The sequence below is a fragment of the Corapipo altera genome, unplaced genomic scaffold, assembly GCF_003945725.1.
Source record: "Corapipo altera isolate COAL_440 unplaced genomic scaffold, ASM394572v1 23b, whole genome shotgun sequence".
Lineage (NCBI taxonomy): Eukaryota > Metazoa > Chordata > Aves > Passeriformes > Pipridae > Corapipo > Corapipo altera.
The window spans coordinates 9197165-9216690 of record NW_020884885.1 but is presented as its reverse complement, the minus strand read 5'-3'; the positions used below and the strand labels follow the sequence as shown (position 1 = coordinate 9216690).

Genomic DNA, 19526 nt, shown 5'->3' with positions numbered 1-19526 from the left:
GTGTTTTCTCCAGGACCATGCTCATGTGGCACCCAGGCAGCCACCGCCAGTTGCACAGTAACTTCACTGGTGGTCCTGGTGTGGCCAGCAAAGCTGGGGTTTTCTGGGGTTTCCAGCACAGCATCACTTCATGGGGTCAACAGGTTGGTTCTGATACTTTTTAAAAAAAGATTTTTATTGGAAAAGAAAACAAACCCCATTTCCAAAAGGAGTGAGAGCTCCCACCCAGCACCAGTGTTGGTGTGGCAAAGGCAGAGGGGCTGCAGCCCCAGTGTGAACACACATGGTTAGAAGGGATAGAAGAGAGGAGACACAGTGGTTCCTGGGGGTGATGGTTGTGTTTACCTCAGCTGCAGGTGCCCTGAGCCAAAGGGATGCTAGAATAAGCCTCCCGAGCTGAGAGCAGTCCTCAAGTGAGTAAGGGGCAGGAGTAATGGAGTTACTCTGGCATTCAACACCCACCCCTTCCCTCTGTCACCGGTAGCTGGTGGAGGAACAATAAGGCTCCTGGACTTGCCAAAGGATGTGCTAAAGGCAACTCATTTGTGCTGGAGGGTGGAAAAAGGTGTGTTCCCATCCCAGCTCTCTGGGCACATCCCAGCGAACCCCAACACGAGCCGAGAGGAGATGAGTGAGAGGCATTGGCAGTGGCAGTGGGGTAGCAAGGACGGAAGCAGCCTCTCCTGCAGGGTGGTGGGTGGATGGGTTTGCTCTCTACAACACTAATGATTAAAACAAGGCATTTCAGTGAAACAGGAGGTTATGGAAAGGAGGAAGGAGAGGAGAAGGAAGACTGTAGCATGGGCCAGCTGCAGCTGGGCATCCAGTCCTGTAGGCACAATGTTTAGGGCCCGATGAAGATGATGGCTTCCTGTTCTAGTCCTTCCCCTTGCCCTTCTTTGCTGCATTCGAGAAGCACAGGAGACAAGAGTTAGTGTATCTGCTGGAAGTCACCGGTCCCCCAGGCACAGCTGTGGTAGAAATGTAGCCAGCACAGTCAGCATGGCACAGTACAGTCAGCATGGCACAGCACAGCGGCTACATCCTGGCAGGAGGCCACCCACCATGTAAAACCATGTTTTTCACCACTCCCAGGGAGGAGAGCAGGGGATCCCCATCCCACCGAAACTGGCAGTGACTTGCGGGGGGACCAGGGTTTTTCCTAGCAGCACTTGCATCCCACCCAGCCAGCAGCTGCACTTCGGGGTTGTCACATGTGCAGCTGCAAAGGAAAGAACAACCTATGTAATCCCCCGCACCACCAGCAAAGCTCAACTCCAATGGGCCAAGATACCTGTGAAAAACCCTTGCCTAGGGTCCCAGCAGGACCCTTCTAGGGACAGGAGTAGTAAGAACCGACCTTTGGACTTTGACTTGATCTTGGAAGAGCAGGGCTTGGTCACAGAGACGATCTCCTCACACTGGGCATTGTACAGGGCTTTCTTCAGGATGCCTGAGCGAGTCTTCAAGCCTGTCTGAGCACTACACCCTCCCCAGCTCTCAAACTTGTACTTGCAGTCAGCTGGATGAGAGGGGACAGGCATCAGAGCTATTTAGGACCTGATGTGGGCACCAGCCACCATCACCCACCCCAGCATGGTCCCCAGCCACCCTACCTCCACGTACCCACCTCCAAATTTCTTCTTCCAGTTGCAGGGGATCTTGCACTTGAGCTTCTTGCTCTCATCTTTGCAAGTTCCCTCACGGTAGCCCAGGCCACAGTCCTTACTGTTGGGAACACAAGGTCCCCAGCGCCAATCCTCACACTTGGAGCCATCCTTCTTTGCCTTCTCTGTGAGGAAAAGAGGAGTGGGTGCTCTCTGCAAGGACAGAAGAGCACGCTCCAGGCTGCCCCCACCCGACTGGCTCCCTGCCCCGGGCTGTCCCCTCACCTTTCTTGGTTTTGCCAGCCTCGGTGGTGGCAGCCAGCAGGATCAGTACCAGGAGAAGGAGGAGGCCCCGAACCTGCATCCTGCCTGGGAAGGAGGGAGAGGGTGAGGTGGGTGGGAGGTTGGGGTGCAATGTGGTGTTGAGCAGAGGGCACAGTGGGCTGTGGGCAGCCTGTGTGGGGGTAAGACAGCAGCTGCCTCCATTGCACACACACCCCTCTACATGTGTGTGTACACCCCTGTGCCCTGCTCATTGCCACTTGTTAGAATATGTGCATTAATTGCAACAGGAAGGTTGATTGTGTAGCTCAGTAAGTGCCTCCCATCAGAGAGCTAGAGGGCTGTGAGCACCCAGCAGGCTGTCCAGGGCCAGGGGGCACAGCTCCCATAACACCTTTCTCCAGTTCCAGAGGATGCCAGGGGGAAAAGAAAAAAGCCTGGGAAAAACAAACTTGCTGCCAGGCAGGGTCTGAGAGTTAAACCAATGGATTAAACACCAAAAAAAGCAGTGTGGGAGCTTGTTGGAGGGATGGAGTGGGAGTGCTGAGCCCACTGCTGGTGCCACCTATGCATGCAGGGGGGTGCACAGGTGTGCATGCACTTGGGAGCATGTTGGAGACAAGGGTGCACACACTTAAGGGTTTGACTCCTGGGACCCTGCCCCCAACCCCCTGCCCTGGTGGCCTTGGAACAGTTCCTCTCCAGCTGCCACCATGAGACTCTGTGGGATGCTGCTGGCAACACTGGCGTCCCAGCTTGTGCATATGTGCAGAGCTGGCATCCCCTTCCCTGCTCCACCAAAGTCCTTTAGGATGCCACCCATATCTGTGAGGCAGCAGCCAGCCAGAAAATAAATCACACCTGCCCTGGCTCTACAATGGGCTTGATGTGCTTGGCAGGACTGGGCTGTAGAGGACAGGGTGAACTGCAGGCCCAAGAGGACATCAATGCAGGGAAGAACCTGGGGTCAGTGTTTGCTCCCTGCCCCGAGGCTCCCCGGGCAGTGTGCCAGAGAGAGCAGCATCCCACATTATTCAGGCTCCAGTGCACTCACCTTTCATGCATCCGCTGCCAAGCTGCCGGCTTCGCTCTGCATTGAACTGTCACAGGGAATTACACAGACTGGCTGGCTGAGGGCACAGTCACAAGGGTGAGATCTGCCTTCCCCCTCACCCAGCCGGGCTGAGAGCCATCCTGCCTGCCGAGCACAGCTTGGCTCAGCTCTGTTCCCACCCACCTGCCTTCAAAGAGGACAAGAGCTCAGCCCAGATGGGCTGGTTATAGATGAGCTGAGCTGAGTTACAGGCACAGCTGTCCTGCTTTCTGCAGCAGCTCTTATAGGGCAGCACCTCTGACATCTGCACATATTCACAGCATCTCTCTGGTTTCAGGTTCTCTGTAAACTTCTTCCATACTTGGCTGCAGAGCATTTCCCTGTGCTCCTTGCACCTACTTCCTAGCCCAGTGCCTTCTGCTCTGGCCCTTCAGACAAGGCCTTTAAGCCCCCAGGGCAGATAGCCCTAGCTGCCATGCTCACCCCTGCCTCCTTTCCAGGCATGGACACCGTCTGCTCCCTCTGGGTGCTGTGGGGCCCTGCCCATGTGTGCAGAGGGATGTGAGAAAGGGCACTCTGAGGGCAGACCAGCTACAGCCACTGGATCTGCTTCCAGGCTCTGCCTGGCACATCACATCTTCCAGGCAAAAGTCTGCTGAGATCTTCAGTCATGGCTCATCCTAATGCATTCACAAGGGAAAGCGAGTGCAGTTTTCCAAATTGGTTTTCCTGATCCCTTCTGAACACTACGCAGGGTCAGGTAGTGCCACTGGCTTCTCCTAATGCAGGCCACACCCCCTCCTCAGCTCCTCTCCCCTCACTACTGCCCCGATGCACTCCAGGTAGCATAGCAGCTGCTGGGCTTGCAAGACCCCTTGCAGTCCCTCTTTCAGCAGTGGGACCTCTTGGCTGGGCTCAAATTGCAGATGGCTCTGGCAGAGGTGGGCATGGGACTGTGGTCCTGCGTCCGCAGGCTGAGCTGCTCTGGGAGCCCAGCACTTGGGAATCCCAGCACTCTGGGAGCCTGTGGCCTGGAGTGCCAAGCACACAGAAAGCATCAAGCTCCCTGCTGCCAGGAAAGGGGAGACTGAGCTTCTCCTCATGAGCCAAGGCCTTAGCGTGATCAGGAGGTTCTGCTGTAGGTGCTGAGGGGAGCAGAACCGGGGGGGCTCTGGGGTTTTCCAGCAGGCGGCCTCACCTTCAGCTCGCAGGAGGAGAAGGTGCTCCAGGGAGAAAATGTTCTGCCCGTGCACTAGGGGCAGAGAGGGGAGCACCTCTGCTCTTTGCTCCCACACTAGAGTAGATACTGTGCGTGGCCCCAGCAGAGCCCTTTCCCCTCGGTCCCCGGAGAGGCTGGCGGTGGCCGAGCCCCGCTCCGGGGCAGCTCCCCAGGCTCCAGTCGGTGCATCTCCCACCAACTGAGCTCTCCCCGAGAGACAGTGGGGTGCTTCCCAAGGGGACTGGGGCTAAGACACCAGGCCACTGCCTCAACCCGTCTGCTCTCCAGGTGCCCTGAGTCCCTCCTAAACTCCATCCTTCTGCATCTCCGGGCTCTTTCCCAGCTCTCGCAGGCGATCCCGCACCCCAGGGTACGCCGCCCCCGGCACCCCTGCCCCAATCGCCCGTTTCTGCAGCTCCTCACCAGGCAGGGCCATGTCCCCCACCAAGGCAAAGCCCCTTCCCCCTGCGGGGAACCCTCAGCCTGGATTACTGCCGCCTCGCTGGGGAGGTGAGGAGGAAGTCGCCTCTCGCCTCGCCGGAGTCGCCCATCTCCGCGGCGTCGGGCGGGCAGTGCCGCCGTCCACGGGGGCTTGGGGTGGGGGCCAGACCCCGAGTGCTGGGGGTGGGGGACCACACTCACCTGCGGTGCGGAGCGGAGCAGCGCGGTGCGGAGCTGCTGCCTTTGTGTGGCGGCCGCGTGCGGATCCCTGCGCAGCGCACAGCGGCCCCTGACGTCGGGCTCGGCTGGCAGCAAAAAGGTGGGTTTTTAGCCCAAAACTTTTCTCAAGCTCCTCCTCTGCCCCCTTAGCCCCCCCGGCAGGCAGAAAGGCAGGGCGGCGGAGGGGGCAGGCTGGCCCCTCGGCCGGCGGGGAGGGGGGAACGCGGGCAGGCGGTGGCTCGCTGGTCTGGGGGGTGTGCTGGGCCCGGGGGCGTCAGGTCCCGCGGGGCACGGCCCCTGCCCCCTGCCCGATCTCACCTTAACGCAGTGCTCTCCCACTCGCAGCCACTGCGCGGTACCAGGGAAGCTGTGAGAGTTCAGCTTAATACGCACCCCAGTATCACTGAGTGGCCGAAGGGGTGCACAGCTGAACAGCCGGTCAGGGTCTCTTCTGGGGGCTGCCGCTCTGAGACACGCTGGAAGGTGGTCCTGGGGCCTCGATGGAGTGAAGGGAACCACACCGTGTTTCTGTCAGCTCCGTAGATGCCTCTTTCCCCATCAAGGCCACTGGCATCGATGGACCGACCTTTCATGGTCTCTCCCTGCTTGCTCTGCCCCTCGTGGGAGGGCACTGGGGGGGGGAGGTAGTTGCTCAGTACCCAAAGCAGCACATCACTAACATGCTGGCCCAAGCATCTCTCCAGACCACCCCTTGTGACCTGCCTGCAGGTCCCCAGCTCAGCCATGCTGCAGCCCTTCTCCTTGGACCAAGTTGCAGTATCAGACTGCTGGTGGGGGATGAAAAGGACCTTGCAGACATGACTGCTCCCTTCCCCACATCTGCCCCCTTTTCTTAGGAGGTGAGCTGAGGCAGGGGCCAAGCCAATTCTCCTCTGGAGTTAGCAGTCAGAAAGGTGAGTGTCATGCCAGAAGAATCGGGCTGTGGTGGGGAATGGAGCCATCCTTATTCTGGAAGAAGGTTGCTGAAAGCAGGACCGGCACAGGTGGGGTTGCAGGGCAGGAGGGGCCGGTTTTTATGAGCTGCTTTGAAACCAGCTCTCTTCTCGAGAGATCAGTGCATTTAACTCACACTCTGCCAGCAGCTTCCTGAACATCTGCATAGGTTTTGAGGAGGCTGGCAAATGTGGGAACATGGAATCTCCCCTGCCTGCTGCATACACAGCAACAGGTACTGCTCTGGGTGGTGAGGGGTCTGGACATGCTAGGCTGTACGTTTGAGTCCAGGATGCAGAAATGGATCCTGACAGCTGGGCAGGTAGCAAGGCCAACAGCCTCCCCCAATTGCTGGGCCTTCAAACTAAAGCTGAAGAAAGCTGCCAAGAAAAGCTTCACTGTAAAAAAGATGGGGAAGGACCTAGGTGTGCATCACGTTTGCAAGTCTGAGTTATGGGACTGTGATGAGCAAACCAGGGCCTGGTAGAAACCTTAAAGAACTAGGTGTGGAGTAGGCAATGCTGCTTTTCTTCAGCTGTGTCTGGCCAGGAGCTGGAGATCTTGCTGGCGTCCTCAGGGCAGAGCAGCATAAGGTATGGTGAAATCCTGTGCAAACTTTCACTCCTTCCATTTCCAGCCATTCCCAATTCCCTCCTGTTGCCTTCTTGGGCTGGAGACCAGGAGACACATGCTAGCCATGCAGGAGAGCAGGGATGCATTGGTGCACATCAGTCTCAGCAGTGCCTGTGCTTGATCCCTTTGGGCCCTTTCTGAGGGACGTGGGGGAAATGGCTCTTTCCCCTGCTCAAACAAGCAGCAGGCTGTGTTTGCAGAAAGGGGCCTCATGCTGAGGGAAGAAAAAGAGGCAGGGTGACCAAACCAGGTGCATTTCCCCGCAATTGCTCAAGCTTTTTACCTCTAAAAATGACACAAGCTAATTCATGGCATGTCAGCTCTGCTTTGAATATTCCATCTTTGGTCAAAGCCTGCTCCTTGGGAAACTGATAGTGCACGGTGCAGCACTCCTGCACATTGGAGAGGGACGACGTTTTCTTGTTGAGGTGGGTGGCAGGTAATCATTAACAGAGCCAACTGCTGTCATCCCAGCTTGCTTGCATGGCCTTCTCCAGCCTGCACCCTTGCACCCTGTATATATATCCCCAGGTGTGTTTCCATCCCACAGGAGGGCAGACAGACCTCCAAACCTCCAACACCTGACTAAAAGGGAGAAAGGGGTGATACCGAGGCCCTCTGCCCGAAAGCTACACTGCCCCTTTCCTAACACCCCTCATCACAGTGATTATGTTACAGCTTCTCTTCCCCACCATATACCTGACACTGGGTCAGATGGAAAACTAATTGCCATGGTTACTGACAATCCTCACTGTTGAGACATGGGCCAAGTGCTGGGGTCTGGGCACTGAAGCAGATTGGGCCCCCTCCTCCCAGTTGCATGTAGGTTGGGTCCCAGGGGAGGCCAGGACAATTTGGTGTGCCTTATACCTGCTACAGATCCCCACTGTCAGCTCTGGGCAGAAGCTGAAAGGTTGAAGACCATAAAGAGAGGCAGAGGGGTGGAAGGGGCAATGGAGCTGGGGAAGGAGGCTGCTTCTCCAAGCAGAGAGGGGGAAGCAGGAGCTCCAGGCATGCTGCCAAACTGCCCTCGGGAATCCCAGTTCAAGGTACCAGTATAGCTCCTCATTATCTGCCATGTCCATCTCTGGCTCCATCATCAGCGCTGCCAGCCAAAGTGATTACATCCCTTCTCCAAAGGAAACTATGCAGGAGAGATGGTACTGGCCACAGTCATCCTTACGAGTCTGGGGCTGGAAGCAGAAGTGTCCCTAATCCTCTGCTTTTGTAATTGGAGAGCAGTCCTCCCACCAGAGCAGCAGAGATAATCCCTGCCCTCAGTGCTCAGCACCGGACACAGGACCAGCAGGAAAACAATAGGAATAGCCCCTGGCAGGCTCATCTCCTACAGAGCAGCATGGCTAGGGACAGCTCACCACAAAAAAAGGCCAACAAATGGTTTTAAATCGGAGGCTGGATGCCACTGTAGTACCCACCACCCACTGATTTCTGTGGGCTGCACAGGGCAGGGCAGCTGCTGGGGCTGCTGTCTTTGCCCCAGGGAGCAATAGCAGGCTGCCAGTTCCTAACTCACAGTTCCAAGCCCTTCTGGATCACTTGGGATGGCAGAGCGCTTTCTCCCTGTTCTGTGTTACACTGAGTATTGATGTATGACACAGAATGGGGGAGAAGGTCCCTAGGGACAAAGACCCCATATCCAGCAAAGTTCCAGAGGGATGCTGTGCAGGAAAGTGGACAAGGACCTGGGCCCACAGTGAACACCCAAGAGTACCCCCCAGGTTAGGATGGGGGCAGGGGCCTTGGGGTATGACCTTGTTTGAGCTGTGCAAGGCATCACTGGTGCAGTACCCTATGCATTCTTGCAGATGCAGCAGGAGATGGGAACTAAAACATCAATCTCTTTATTTCAATGGCAAGAAACAACAACATCCAAACAGTCAAAGTTGAAAAGCAATGGGAATACAGGCTTGTGCCAGGCCCTGGACCTGCTGGAGCCAGCATCCTCACGGAGTTACAAAAATACAATCCTACAACAGCGTCTAAGAAACACAGACCCAGGTATTGCACAGAACTCCTGCCCTCAGTGAGCAGGGCAACCAAAGCCCCCTCCGTCTTCAAAATAACAGCAGGCTTGGAATTGCACAGCAACTCAGCTCACGCATGCACGGAGGGGCCAGGGGGGGAGGGGGACAGTGTGTCTCTCAACTACCTGTACAAAAACTATAAGGGAGAAAGGGAGAAGCTGGCGCTGTAGATGCCTCTGGGCCAAGCTGGGGGTCCCATCTGGGAGAGGAGTAGTGTGGACCTCTGAGAAGATGACAGTGCCTTGTTTGTCACTGGCCTTCATCCCAACTCTGAATGCATTAAGATGCTAACGTTATTAACTGCCAGTGCCACTAGCCCCTGCCACTTTGCACTGCCCTCTGCCTCTGTTCCCCACTACAGTATCCCCCATCCTCAAAGGGAACTCTGCCCCTGGCCAAAAAACCTGAAGAGTATTCTGGTTCTCTGTGGTATAATTACCTTTTTTTGGTTTTGGTATTGGTATTAGGAGACTCAAATGGTGCCATCTGGCACTACCCAGTGGGCGCAGCTGGGTGTAAGTGCAGAGGGACTGTACAGACCCCACATGGCAGCAGCAGTATCCTCTCCCAGGATCCAAGCTGTGAACAGCAACCCACTTCACTGCCCACCTGAAAGTGCCAAGCAGGTTTGCCAGGCCCAGAGCTATCAGTTTTCCTCCTCTGCTGGCACCTCCTGGTCTCAGAGAATGCCAGTTCTCTAAAAGCCTTGCTGAAAGGCTGGCTTGATGCCTCTGCATCAAGTGTCCACTGCAGGGGAGATGGGTTGTGGTGCCTCATGCTCCACGGCAGGCCCCCCTGCAGGCGTGACTCAGGGCTGGGAGCCCATATGCTTCCCAGGTTCCTTGTTCTGCTAAAACTGGAGACAGTGAGCTGGTGGCCTGCCCAGGGACTTTGTGCCTTGGCTGGGTGAGCTCTGAAGTTTTCCCTGTGAAGTCCTGTGTCCAGTTTAGGGAATGGCAGGACTTGGACTCAGAAGATGCATGTTGCCAGGTTGAGGGGCATGGGGGGGAATCCCTGAGAGCAGCACTGACCCCAGCATTGTTCCTCCAGCCCCATGCACAGACTAGCATTGAAGGGGAAACTGAAGCAGGGAGGGCAGCTGAATCCAAGTCAGCATTTGGGAAATATAACAGGCTTCACCACAGGCACTACTCAGGGTCAAGTGCAGCTCTCCACCATGGCTACATGCTGCAGTAGGCTCACAGAGAGATGCCCAGCAGACACTGGGTGTGCAAGCTGTCCCACCCAGCCCTGTGGAGGGAAGGATGGTGGGACAGCTTGGTAGCCTTTCTCTGTGCCATACATACCCTGAGCCAGAAGAGGCAGGGGCAGTAAGTTGTGCTGCTTCCCTTGTGGCAAAGTCTGAGGCTCATGGCCTCTGCTGTCTGCCTGCAGAACCTGTGCCTCCTGCAACTGTGCCAGACAGGAGAGGAGGAACAGGACCTGAACCTAGCCAAGCACCTAAAAGAGGGGCACTGCCAGCAGAGAGAGGGGCTGAGGAATGATATCCCACAAGGATCATAGGCAGGAGCCTGCAGAGGGGGCACTGGCATTACTCCCGTGCACAAGAGTGACTGGGGGCTTCAGCCTGGCTTGCCTCAATAAGGCCAGGGGATAGAGCCCATCTAGGGCAGGGAATGTGGTGAATGAGAGGTGAAGAAGTGGACGCACAAAGAATCAGGCTTCAAGTCCGAAATACCCACCTGTCCTCATAAACAGAGTCCCAGCCCAGCCTGGGGCAGAACTCTGCTGTATCCATCTCCAAGGACCAGGCTGACATCGAGGGAGGGTTGGGCCAGACTCATAGCTCTGCCAGTTGGCATTGTCCTCTTGTCCTGCCCAAGCTGGCTTGGGCTAAGGCACGCCAAGCACTACACAGCTGTCTCCTGGTCCTCCCGCTGGATCATCTGGTAGTGCTGTCGGTTCTCGAGGTAGGCAGCTAAGTCAGGGTCATTGGCTTTCTCAGCACGATGCTTTGGGGTGTCTCCCTGCATAGGGGAGGGAAGAAGTCAGTGCCAAACACTGCCTAAATACTGCCTTGGCACCCAAAGGTGCCCTCATTCCTCCATGCAACTGGGTCCAGCAGAGCCTGCAGCCAAGCCCCAAGGCAGGTGGTAGCCAAATGCCCATGTGCTCACCATGGGATGAGAGTGTGGTCCTGAGGAGCCTGACTGCTGCAGGACTGGAAACTGTCCCCTGAAGGGCCATCAGCTCCAGGCATGGCTAGGACAGGGACTGACCCTGGCCATCACCAGCCACCCAAGAGGAGACAAAGGCTATTCCCCAGGACCTGCTCTCTCCCTACGCTGGGGAGGCAGGAGGGAAAGGGTGAGGAATGAGGGGTATGTCTGGGGAATGCCCAGGAATACCAACCCCCCTTCCCTCTCTCAGCCTGGCTAGCACTCCTGCTCGCTCCTGCTCCCAGAGGAGGATCACATTTCACCAGCTTATTGCAGCCATCTGGACTGTGTCCACTAATGAACTCCCGCACTCCATAAAAAGCAAATCTGTTAACAGCTCCCAGCTCCATCTCCTCTCCCTCCCCTTGCTCCTCCTCACCAAGTGCCCAGGCTCTGCTGTGCCACTGAGAAAAGCCACAGAAACCTGGCACTCTGCCACTGCCATTGAAAACCAAGGCTGGAAGGGACACCCGGCCTGCCCCACTCATCCCCCTGTGCCCAGCAGGCCACAGGCAGCTGCAGCAGGGTGCCTGGTCCTCCAGAGTAGCCCACAGCCACATTTCTCCATCAGGAACAATGATCAGACATGTGGAACCTCCACTGGGCCCGGATAAGGCTGCCCACAAAAGCCCACCCATGGCTGCAGCGGTGTCATGCACCGAGAAATCCCCTCTTTTGCATGTGCGCCCCAAGACTGGGCACACCCCATGGTCCTGCAGCCACACCATCAGGGGGACGGAGAGCACTCTGTGCTTGGGTGCTAGCTCTCCTCAGGGACCTCCTCCCCACAGTCCCCGAATGCAATTGCTCATTTAACAGAGGAGGAATTGAGCTTCTTTCCTGTCCCCCTGCAGAAGCCCCTCTGCAATACTGCCTGCAGCCTGAAACCAGAGCTGCCAGGGCCTCTCTGCCCGGCTGGGCTCAGGCATGCCAACTAATAAGGCTCAGCCTCCCTCACCACTGCAGGGAGTGGATCAGCCCACTCTGAACCTGTGCTACAGGTCTCACGCCGGGATTTCTAACGAGGTGGGTCCTGCCTGTGCAGGCAGGCTGTGACCCAGAGCCCATGCGAGGTCAGTGCAGCGGCGCAGAGGGGTCCCCAGACAGCTACAAACCCTGACATGCACAGGCACGTGTAAGCCCACTCCCTGGGGCAGGCAGCATGCCTGAGTGAGGCTCCCTTTTGTGCTGGCAGGCTGGGGGCTGTTCCCCTCCTTCAGGCAAATGAGGGGGCTGGGGACAGAGAGGAGCTGTGCTCCCAGATCTGCTCTCTCCTCATGCCTCTGCCAGCCAAGTCTCCATCCAGCCCAGCCCCACTCTGGGTGCTGTGCAAAGCCTAAGCCTTAGACAGGACCAAGGAATAGAGATGGGGAGCCAGAGATTATCTGTACAGCATCTCCCTGGCAACTGGCAAACTGTGATTGTCTAAATTTGACCTCCAAGCTCCACCAGCTCCAGCAAGTTTGCACCCCTCAGCTGGGCTCTGAACCTGTGCCCCAGACCTGTCCAGATTGGACCTTCTTGGCTTGTTCTACATCTCTTCTCTTACAGCCCATCACTACAAGTCTCCACCAGACAGATCTGACCACATTCTCTCTGCTGCATGCCAGCCCTAGGAACCTCCTGTATCAAAATATGGCCTCAAGCCCCCCCTTCTGCGGCATCTCTGCCAGGGCTGGCACAATTCCCTGATGCCAAGGCACAGCTCAATTAACACAGCATGTAAGGGAAAGTGCTGCCACTGCCTGCTCCTGCTCCCCATGGGCCAGCTTCACCCACTGAGAGGAGTTCCCAGCTCCCCCATCATGACTGCCTGTGGGGGAGAGTGGGGGGAGTCCTGCAGCTGGGAGGGAGCTTGCAGGGAGAATGTCCTTGCTCTGACCCCGGAGGGTGGGAAGGGGGAGACAGGGATGAGACATTCCAGCCCCTCGCTTCTAATTTAATAAAACAACAGGGAGAGAAGTGCAGTGAGGAGAGGGATTTAACCCCTCTGTAGCTGGACTCTGCTGGGCAAGCATGTGTGCTCCATGTCAGGTCCTTTCTGGCTGGTAAACACCCACCCAAAGCACCCTTGCTCTGCTCTCCTGCTGGCCCTGCTCCTGCCAGCCCTCTGGTCACCCCAGAAAGCCCCACTGCCACCCCCTCCACTGTCACCTGCAGGTCTGTCTTCATGAGCGAAGCCCCGGCCTCCACGATGTAGTGGCAGATAGTGCGCTGGCGTAAGGCTGCAGCCTGGTGCAAGCTGGTTTCACCGCTGGGGAGGAGAAAGCGGGAGATGTGAGATGTCCCCCCAAATGGGGACAAGCAGCACATGCGGGTGGCAGCGAGAGACAGCAATTCAGCAGCAGCAGAAGCTGATGGTGGGTTGTGTGCTTGTCCAGGAAGCCCTGGCAGAAGAGGGGGTGATACACAGGAGCAGTCAGTCCAAAACGGACTGGGAATCATGGCTGGTAATTAGAGCACAGGCAGCTGAAGTGCCCAAATGACCGGTCACCTCGCAGAGGGTCTGGCCAACAGGTAACACAAGTCGGTCAGCAACTTACTTCTCCTCCTCTGTGGCATCAAGGATTTCTGAAGGGGCTGTGGAAAGAAAGAGTGCAGGGTGAGTGAGACCCGCCGCAGGGCAGAGACAGACCTACCTACTCCCTAGTCACATTCTGCATTGTTCCATAGAGGCTGCTATTTTCATGCTGCCTGACAAAGTCCCAACTCCAAAGCACTCAAGTCAGCAACAGCATCTGAGCCCAGCTGATCCCAGGGAAGAAGTGTTGGTTGTGGACTCATTATAGAGAAATATCTAAATAAAGCAGCCTGTATTTCAGTGGGAGCTGAAAAAATTGGGAGCTGCCAAAAACAACAGGTCAGCTGCCCCGACTGCAGAAGCAGGACACTGAGAAATGTTTCTCAGAGACATGATGGGTCCTGCCAGGATGCAGCAACAGCCGTGGGGACACCCCAGTACTGGCAAACAGATGACAGAAGGGTGATGTAGCAAACCCGGAGGGAAGGGATCTAAGACTAGGAGCACTCCCTCTGAGCAGAGGGTTGGGCTTTTTTAGCTGCCAGGCTCCTTTGCTAAAGGTGGCACTCTTGTCCCCAGCTCACCGTTCTCGATGATGTATCTGACGATGTCCTTGCTCCCTGATTTGACGGCATGGTGGAGGACAGTCTGGCCTGAGGAGTCTCGCACCATCAGGTCTCTTCCAGCTCGATGCAGCTCTTGGAACTACAAGATTCCCAGATTGCTCAGGATGAGTTGCCTTTCCCAGCTCCAAGACCCAAGCCCTGGCACTGTGCCCCTGAAGTGCCTGACAGGTTGTGTGGATATTTGAGGTTGGCAGGGAGCTTTGTCCAGCTCAGCAGTGCTGCCAAGTCCCTTTCCTATGCGTCCCCCAGGAAAGGAACACAGGTTCTTGCCAGAAGCCTGCCTGTTTTCCAGTCACCACTCCTGAAGGAAGGCCCTTGACAGGAGCTGCTCCAGGGCAACTGGGGTTTGCATGGTTGGCAGGGCTTCCCTTAGCCTGAGGGGCATGCTAGCTGAGAAGGCTGCAGGGAGGCTGCCCAGAGCCAGCCCTGGCTGCTCATCACAGCAGGCTGTGGGAGCACCTACCTTGCTGAAGTTGCCACCCTTGGCAGCTTCTATTAGAAGATCATCTGCAAAGAAGGGAGATGTATCAGTGTCAGAAAAGTCAAGCTGTAAAAAAATTTACCTAATACTGGAGACAAGGGTTGGGCACCAGAGGTGTGGAGCAGACTGCTAAGGGTACAGCACAAGATCCTCCAGGTGCTAATCCCTTGGTCAGACATGGCTCCTCCACCTTCAGGAATGTAAGGGACAAGTCAGGGGAAAGAAGGAGAGATCACATAACTGGGGGTGCAGCGAGACCTCAGCCCCTGTGAGGTGCATGTGCAGGGGGAGTAGTCTCTGCCCACGGGCAGGATAACTTGTGATGGAAGTGGGGAGTAGATCTCTTGGGCATCAGCCAGCGGCCAAGATACTGCTCACCAATGACTCACTCACACTTACAGGCTCTGATCAAGCTTCGGGAAACTCTGTCCATTTGCTCAGCTTGGTGAGGCCCCTGTCCTAGTGTTCCCACCTCCCCAGTTGCCCAGTGGAGACAGCCTCCCAACCAAGCCTAGAGTGCTCAGCTCTGCAGGTGGGAGATTAACTCCTTGCCACATCATTTCCTGCACAGTGGAGCCAGGAAGGTGCCTGGTTGGGCTGCTCCACTAGTCACTGTCAGGTGTCTCCTGCCCTCCTCTCGGGTCACCTGCCCACAGGGCTCCCTGCTCCCACTAGCACATGGGCAGCAGGGCTCCTACCTGCTCACCAGGGAAAGAACAGGCCAAAAAAAACATGGCAGGAAAACAAAAAAGCACGACCTGAGAGGGTGTGACAGGGGCTGGGACACAACTCACCTCTGTGTGGGAGGCAGCGCTCAGGCTCAGCGCTGGAAGGGAAGAAGAAAAGGTGTAACTAACTCTGCCAGTCCTGGCAGTAGATCCCCCAGAATACACGACGTGGGTAGAGGAATGGCTGTGGAGAAACCTGCCTGTGGCACTCCTTCAGCAGGCAGGAGGAGAAGCAGACCAAGAGATTGCTCTTTGGCCATGCCATCTACTTCTTCCCTGATCTGGGTTCTTCCCCATCCCCACTGCCATTTCTACTGCTGTTCCTAGCTCCATTGCTCTTCCATACCTGAGGTTGGCCTTAGCTGGACGGAAAGACACCCATGTCTTTTGCCCCATGGGCCAGGTGCTGGAGCTTTACCCCATGCCTCAGCCACCCGGTGATGTTCCACTGCTTATAGCAGCACTGGTAGAGGAACAAGGAAGACAGGATGGCATCTCACCCATTGGTTTAATTCAGCACTGAATTCCTGCTCATTTCCCGGGAGCCACTCTGTAATCTGGCCCAGGGATCAATGTTGTGAAGCCAGCCCTGCTTCTCTCATCACTGCCCATCCTTCCTGAGGTACCCCATTCCAGACTCACCTGGGGGCAGGAGAAGAGGGTGGAGAGGAAGAAGAGGAGGGGAATGCGAAGTGGTGCCCAGGGGGTGTGGCAGATGAGTCCACGAGGTCGGGCATGGCAGGAGAGGTGCTCACGGTCTGGGTGATCACTAGCTCTGGGTCCAACACATAGAGCTCGTCCTGAGAGATCTCTGTCACATAATTCAGGTGCTCCTGAAAGACACAAGTCAGGCCTCCTCAGAAGAAAGACTGCCTTCTGCATAGCCCCATCCCCTCACATCCCGTGCCTTGCAGCCCACCCACTTGCTCAGCAAAGTGGTGGCTTGAAGAGTCCTGTGCCTGGGAACCTTCACATCTTGTCCTTTTCAGGTTTCCTATCGCCTTGCCAACTTATCAATGCTGTAAACCTCATCTCCATGTCCTCTTCTCCAGATCACTGGGGAAAGCATCTAATGTTGGTGAGGATGACCCCAGTCAGTGAGTTCCCTGACCAGTCTTGCTATGTTTGCTATTCCTTACCCACTCCACTCTAGGGCCCTGTGGGCTGCTTCCAAGTCAAGGCTCTGTGCTACCAGCCACACTTTATCCCTTTTCTCCAGGAACCTGGAGGTGTTGGCGCTGGTCCTGAACCGGGCGTGTCATGCCATCCCTTGGGGGATGCCACAGGGCAGGGCAGCAGTGACCCCAAGTCTATGCCTGCCTGTTGGTCTGCATGAAGGTGGGACACCCAAGCAACTCTCCAGCAGACGCCAGGGGGATGATGGTGGAGGACGAGGCTGCACTCACCTGTGCACGGTCTATCCTGTAGAACCGATTGGCCGTGGTAGCTGTAAGACAGGGACAGAACGAGACAGGGTGACTCTTGGTGCGAGACAAGGGAGACAGCCACTTTTCACCACTGAGTGACAGTGAGCTATCCAGCCACTTCATGGCTTGCACAGAGGGCACAGCAAAGCAAACAGCACCCCCTGACCAGGAGCTAACAACTTCCCTTTGTGACTTTGCTGCTTTCTTCTTCTTGCCTCTGTGACCATCATGCCCCTGTGAAACATGCCTTTGCTTGCTATGCCCCCCTCAGTGACTCCTGGCAGGGAGTTACAGGGAAGGCAAGAACACATCTAGCTGATGCCATGGTCTTTCTGGTGGCTTTTGTGTGCTCCACCATTATCCTAAGCAGATGAAGCTCAGGGCTGTGCAGTGCACATCTCAGCATTCACTTACACCAGGTGAGGAACTGCTCTGATTAACATGGTACACCTTGTTGCACAGTGCTCAGAAGTGGGGGCACTATGGGGGGCTGGAGAAGGGGGAGCTCAGCCTCCTGCTGACTTGACTGAGTAAGGTCCCACAGACTTCCATGAGGCCATGCAGAGCATGTGACTGCAGGCACAACAGAGCATGCCACCACCAGCTGTAGATCCAAGACCCTGTCTCCTAGGATGGCAGGAGAGCTTCAAACCAGACTCCAGCCTGTCTGAGTGGAGAAGAGATCTTCCTTGGAGAAGAGATCACCACAGGGGGAGAGGAGGTCCTACAGAGCAAGTGGCTATGCTAGAGCCAGACACATGCAGCCACCACTGCTGGGGAGCAGGGAGGAGTTGAGGACTCTGGACATCACCAAGGGAGAGCAGGACAGGTAAGAACACAGTGCCGAGACAACTGGGTTCCCATGCAGGGCATCAAGCATTTCCCCTATGTCCTGCCAGGCTGCTAGTGTCAGTCTAGGAGAGATTGCTGTCATGGGACCCTTGGGGCCCCAAGGAAGTCTTTCTGCAAACAGAGTCAGGATGTGCCAGAGCAGACGAGAGAAATGAAAGAGCCACGTTTATCCTGTCCTGGTTGGAGATTTACAGCCAGGGAGCTACTGTTCAAGGTCTATAATTTAGCCACTTGAACGAGCCTGTGCTGTGTTGAATGAAGCTCTGGCATCTGACACATTTTCCCAAGCTCAGAATCTACTGCTGGGAGATTAGCGGGAGAAGAGGAAGTGGCTCTGGTACAGCAGTCTTGGTAGTGACACATGGGAGCAGCAGCACCAGCAACCCCACATGCAGGGTTGGAACCTCAAAGGGAGAAATTGCATCCTCTCTGCCTAGTACGAGGTTTCCCAGGCCCACCTTTCAACCCATGGTTGTGCTCTGCTGTGCTCTACACCCTGCTGCTGGGAAGTCAGGGAGATGAAGTGCAACCAATGGGCATTTCTCTCAGCCAGCTTCTAGGTAGAGAGGGAGCCTCTTAGTGAAGGCAAAGGGAGAGAAGAAAGCTACTTTTCTGGCAGGGAGGAAGAAGCAGCCAGAGCTCAGCAGGGAGCATGCTCCCCTACAGCACTGGGATGCTGATGGTGTGCCTGGCTCCCAGCATGCGGAGCAGGGGGGCCCCCTGCCTGCATGACACAGGAGAGCAGCCCTAGCAGAACACAGGCTGCCAAGGCTGCCTTCAGGTCCGAGGGCAGGAGACCAGCAGACATCCCTTGCTTCACTCCTGGTCAGCAGCCAAAGACATGGCCTGGGGCAAAGCACTGCAGTGGTCGACCCCAACATCCATAGGTTCCAAGCATCACATGGCTCCCTGTGGCTTGTCACTGAGTATCTGTCCTCTCATCCCCCAGATTCACAGAGTCATCAAATTGTTTGCTTTGGAAAAGACCCTTAAGATCATTGAGTCCCACTGTTAAACCAACACTGCCAACTCCACCACTAAACCATGTCCCTAAGTGCCACATTTACACATCTTTTAAATACCTTTAGGGATGGTGACTCATCTGCTTTCCTGGGCAGACTGTTCCAATGCTTGACCACCCTTTCAGTGAAAAAACTCCTCCTAATATCCAGTCTAAACATTCCCTGACACAACTTGAGGCCATTTCCTTTTACCCTGTCACTTGTTACTTGGGAGAACAGGCCAAACCCCAACTGGCTACAACCTCCTTTCAGGTAGCTGAAGAGAGAGATAAGTCTTAGCCTCCTTTTTTCCAGGATAAACAACCCCAGCTCCCTCAGCCATTCCTCCTATGGCTTGTGCTCCAGAACCTTCACAAGCTCCATTGCCCCTCTCTGGACATGTTCCAGCACCTCAATGTTCTTCTTGTAGCAAGGGACCCAAAACTGAACACAGGATTCAATGTGCGCCCTCACAGTGCCAAGTACAGAGGGACAATCACTGCCCAAGTCCTGCTGGCCACACTTATTTCTGACACAAGACAGGATGCCATTGGCCTTCTTGACCAACTGGATACAATGTTGGCCCATATTCAGCCAACTGTTGAACAGCACCCCCAGATCCTTTTGGCTGGGCACTTTTCCAGCCACTCTTCCCCCAGCCTGTAGCAATGCCTGAGGTTGTTGTGACCCAAATGCAGACCTGGCACTTTGCTTTGTAGAATCCTCATATCCCTGGCCTCGATCCACCAATCCAGCCTGTCTAGATCTCTCTGCAGAACCTTCCTATCCTCCAGAAGATCAACACTCCTGCCCAACTTGGTGTTGTCTGCAAACTGACTGAGGGGGCACTTGATCCCCTTGTTCAAATAATTGATAAAGCTAATAAACAGAATTGGTCCCAATACAGAGCCCCGGGGAATGCCACTAGTGACTGGCACCAGCTGGGTTTAACTCCATCCACCACCACTCTCTGGGTCTGGCCATCTGGCCAGTTTTCTACCCAGTGAACAGTGCCACAAGCAGCCAGTTTCCCCAGGAGAATCCTGTGGGAAACGGTGTCAAAGGCTTTACTCAAGTCTAGGTAGACAACATCCACAACCTTTCCTTCTTCCACTAAGCAGGTCAACTTGACAAAGGAAGAGATCAGGTTAGTCAAGGAGGGCCTGCCTTTCACAAACTCATGTTGGCTGGGCCTGATCCCCTGGTTGTTCTGCCTGTGTCACATGATGACACTCGGGATGATCTGCTCCATGACT

At 55.8% G+C, this 19526-nt stretch overlaps 2 protein-coding genes across 6 annotated transcripts in view; both read right to left on the bottom strand.

Moving 5' to 3' along the window:
* Window positions 1–144: 144 nt before the first annotated feature.
* MDK (midkine) lies at window positions 145–5032 on the bottom strand. 3 transcript variants are annotated; one of them, XM_027642206.1, is made up of 5 exons: window positions 4805–5032; window positions 1893–1976; window positions 1631–1792; window positions 1361–1549; window positions 145–902 (listed from the first exon to the last, which is right to left on the bottom strand). In XM_027642206.1, the coding sequence occupies exons 2-5, from the start codon at window positions 1969–1971 to the stop codon at window positions 877–879; spliced, it is 456 nt and encodes a 151-aa protein (XP_027498007.1). In that variant the 5' UTR covers window positions 1972–1976; window positions 4805–5032; the 3' UTR covers window positions 145–876. The 3 variants fall into 3 exon arrangements, with proteins under 3 accessions (XP_027498007.1, XP_027498008.1, XP_027498009.1); XM_027642207.1 differs by having other exon boundaries at window positions 1893–1972; window positions 4805–4826; XM_027642208.1 differs by lacking the exon at window positions 4805–5032 and having other exon boundaries at window positions 1361–1522.
* Window positions 5033–8248: 3216 nt separating this feature from the next.
* Window positions 8249–19526, bottom strand: part of DGKZ (diacylglycerol kinase zeta) — a 55693-nt gene continuing 44415 nt past the window's right edge. For all 3 annotated transcript variants that reach the window (XM_027642194.1, XM_027642196.1, XM_027642193.1), the window contains 8 exons: window positions 16397–16437; window positions 15633–15823; window positions 15057–15088; window positions 14245–14288; window positions 13740–13860; window positions 13178–13214; window positions 12789–12888; window positions 8249–10442 (listed from right to left, as the gene is read on the bottom strand). In XM_027642194.1, coding sequence (XP_027497995.1) covers window positions 10326–10442; window positions 12789–12888; window positions 13178–13214; window positions 13740–13860; window positions 14245–14288; window positions 15057–15088; window positions 15633–15823; window positions 16397–16437 — 683 coding nt within the window. In that variant the 3' untranslated portion in view covers window positions 8249–10325. The remainder of the gene's footprint in view (window positions 10443–12788; window positions 12889–13177; window positions 13215–13739; window positions 13861–14244; window positions 14289–15056; window positions 15089–15632; window positions 15824–16396; window positions 16438–19526) is intronic.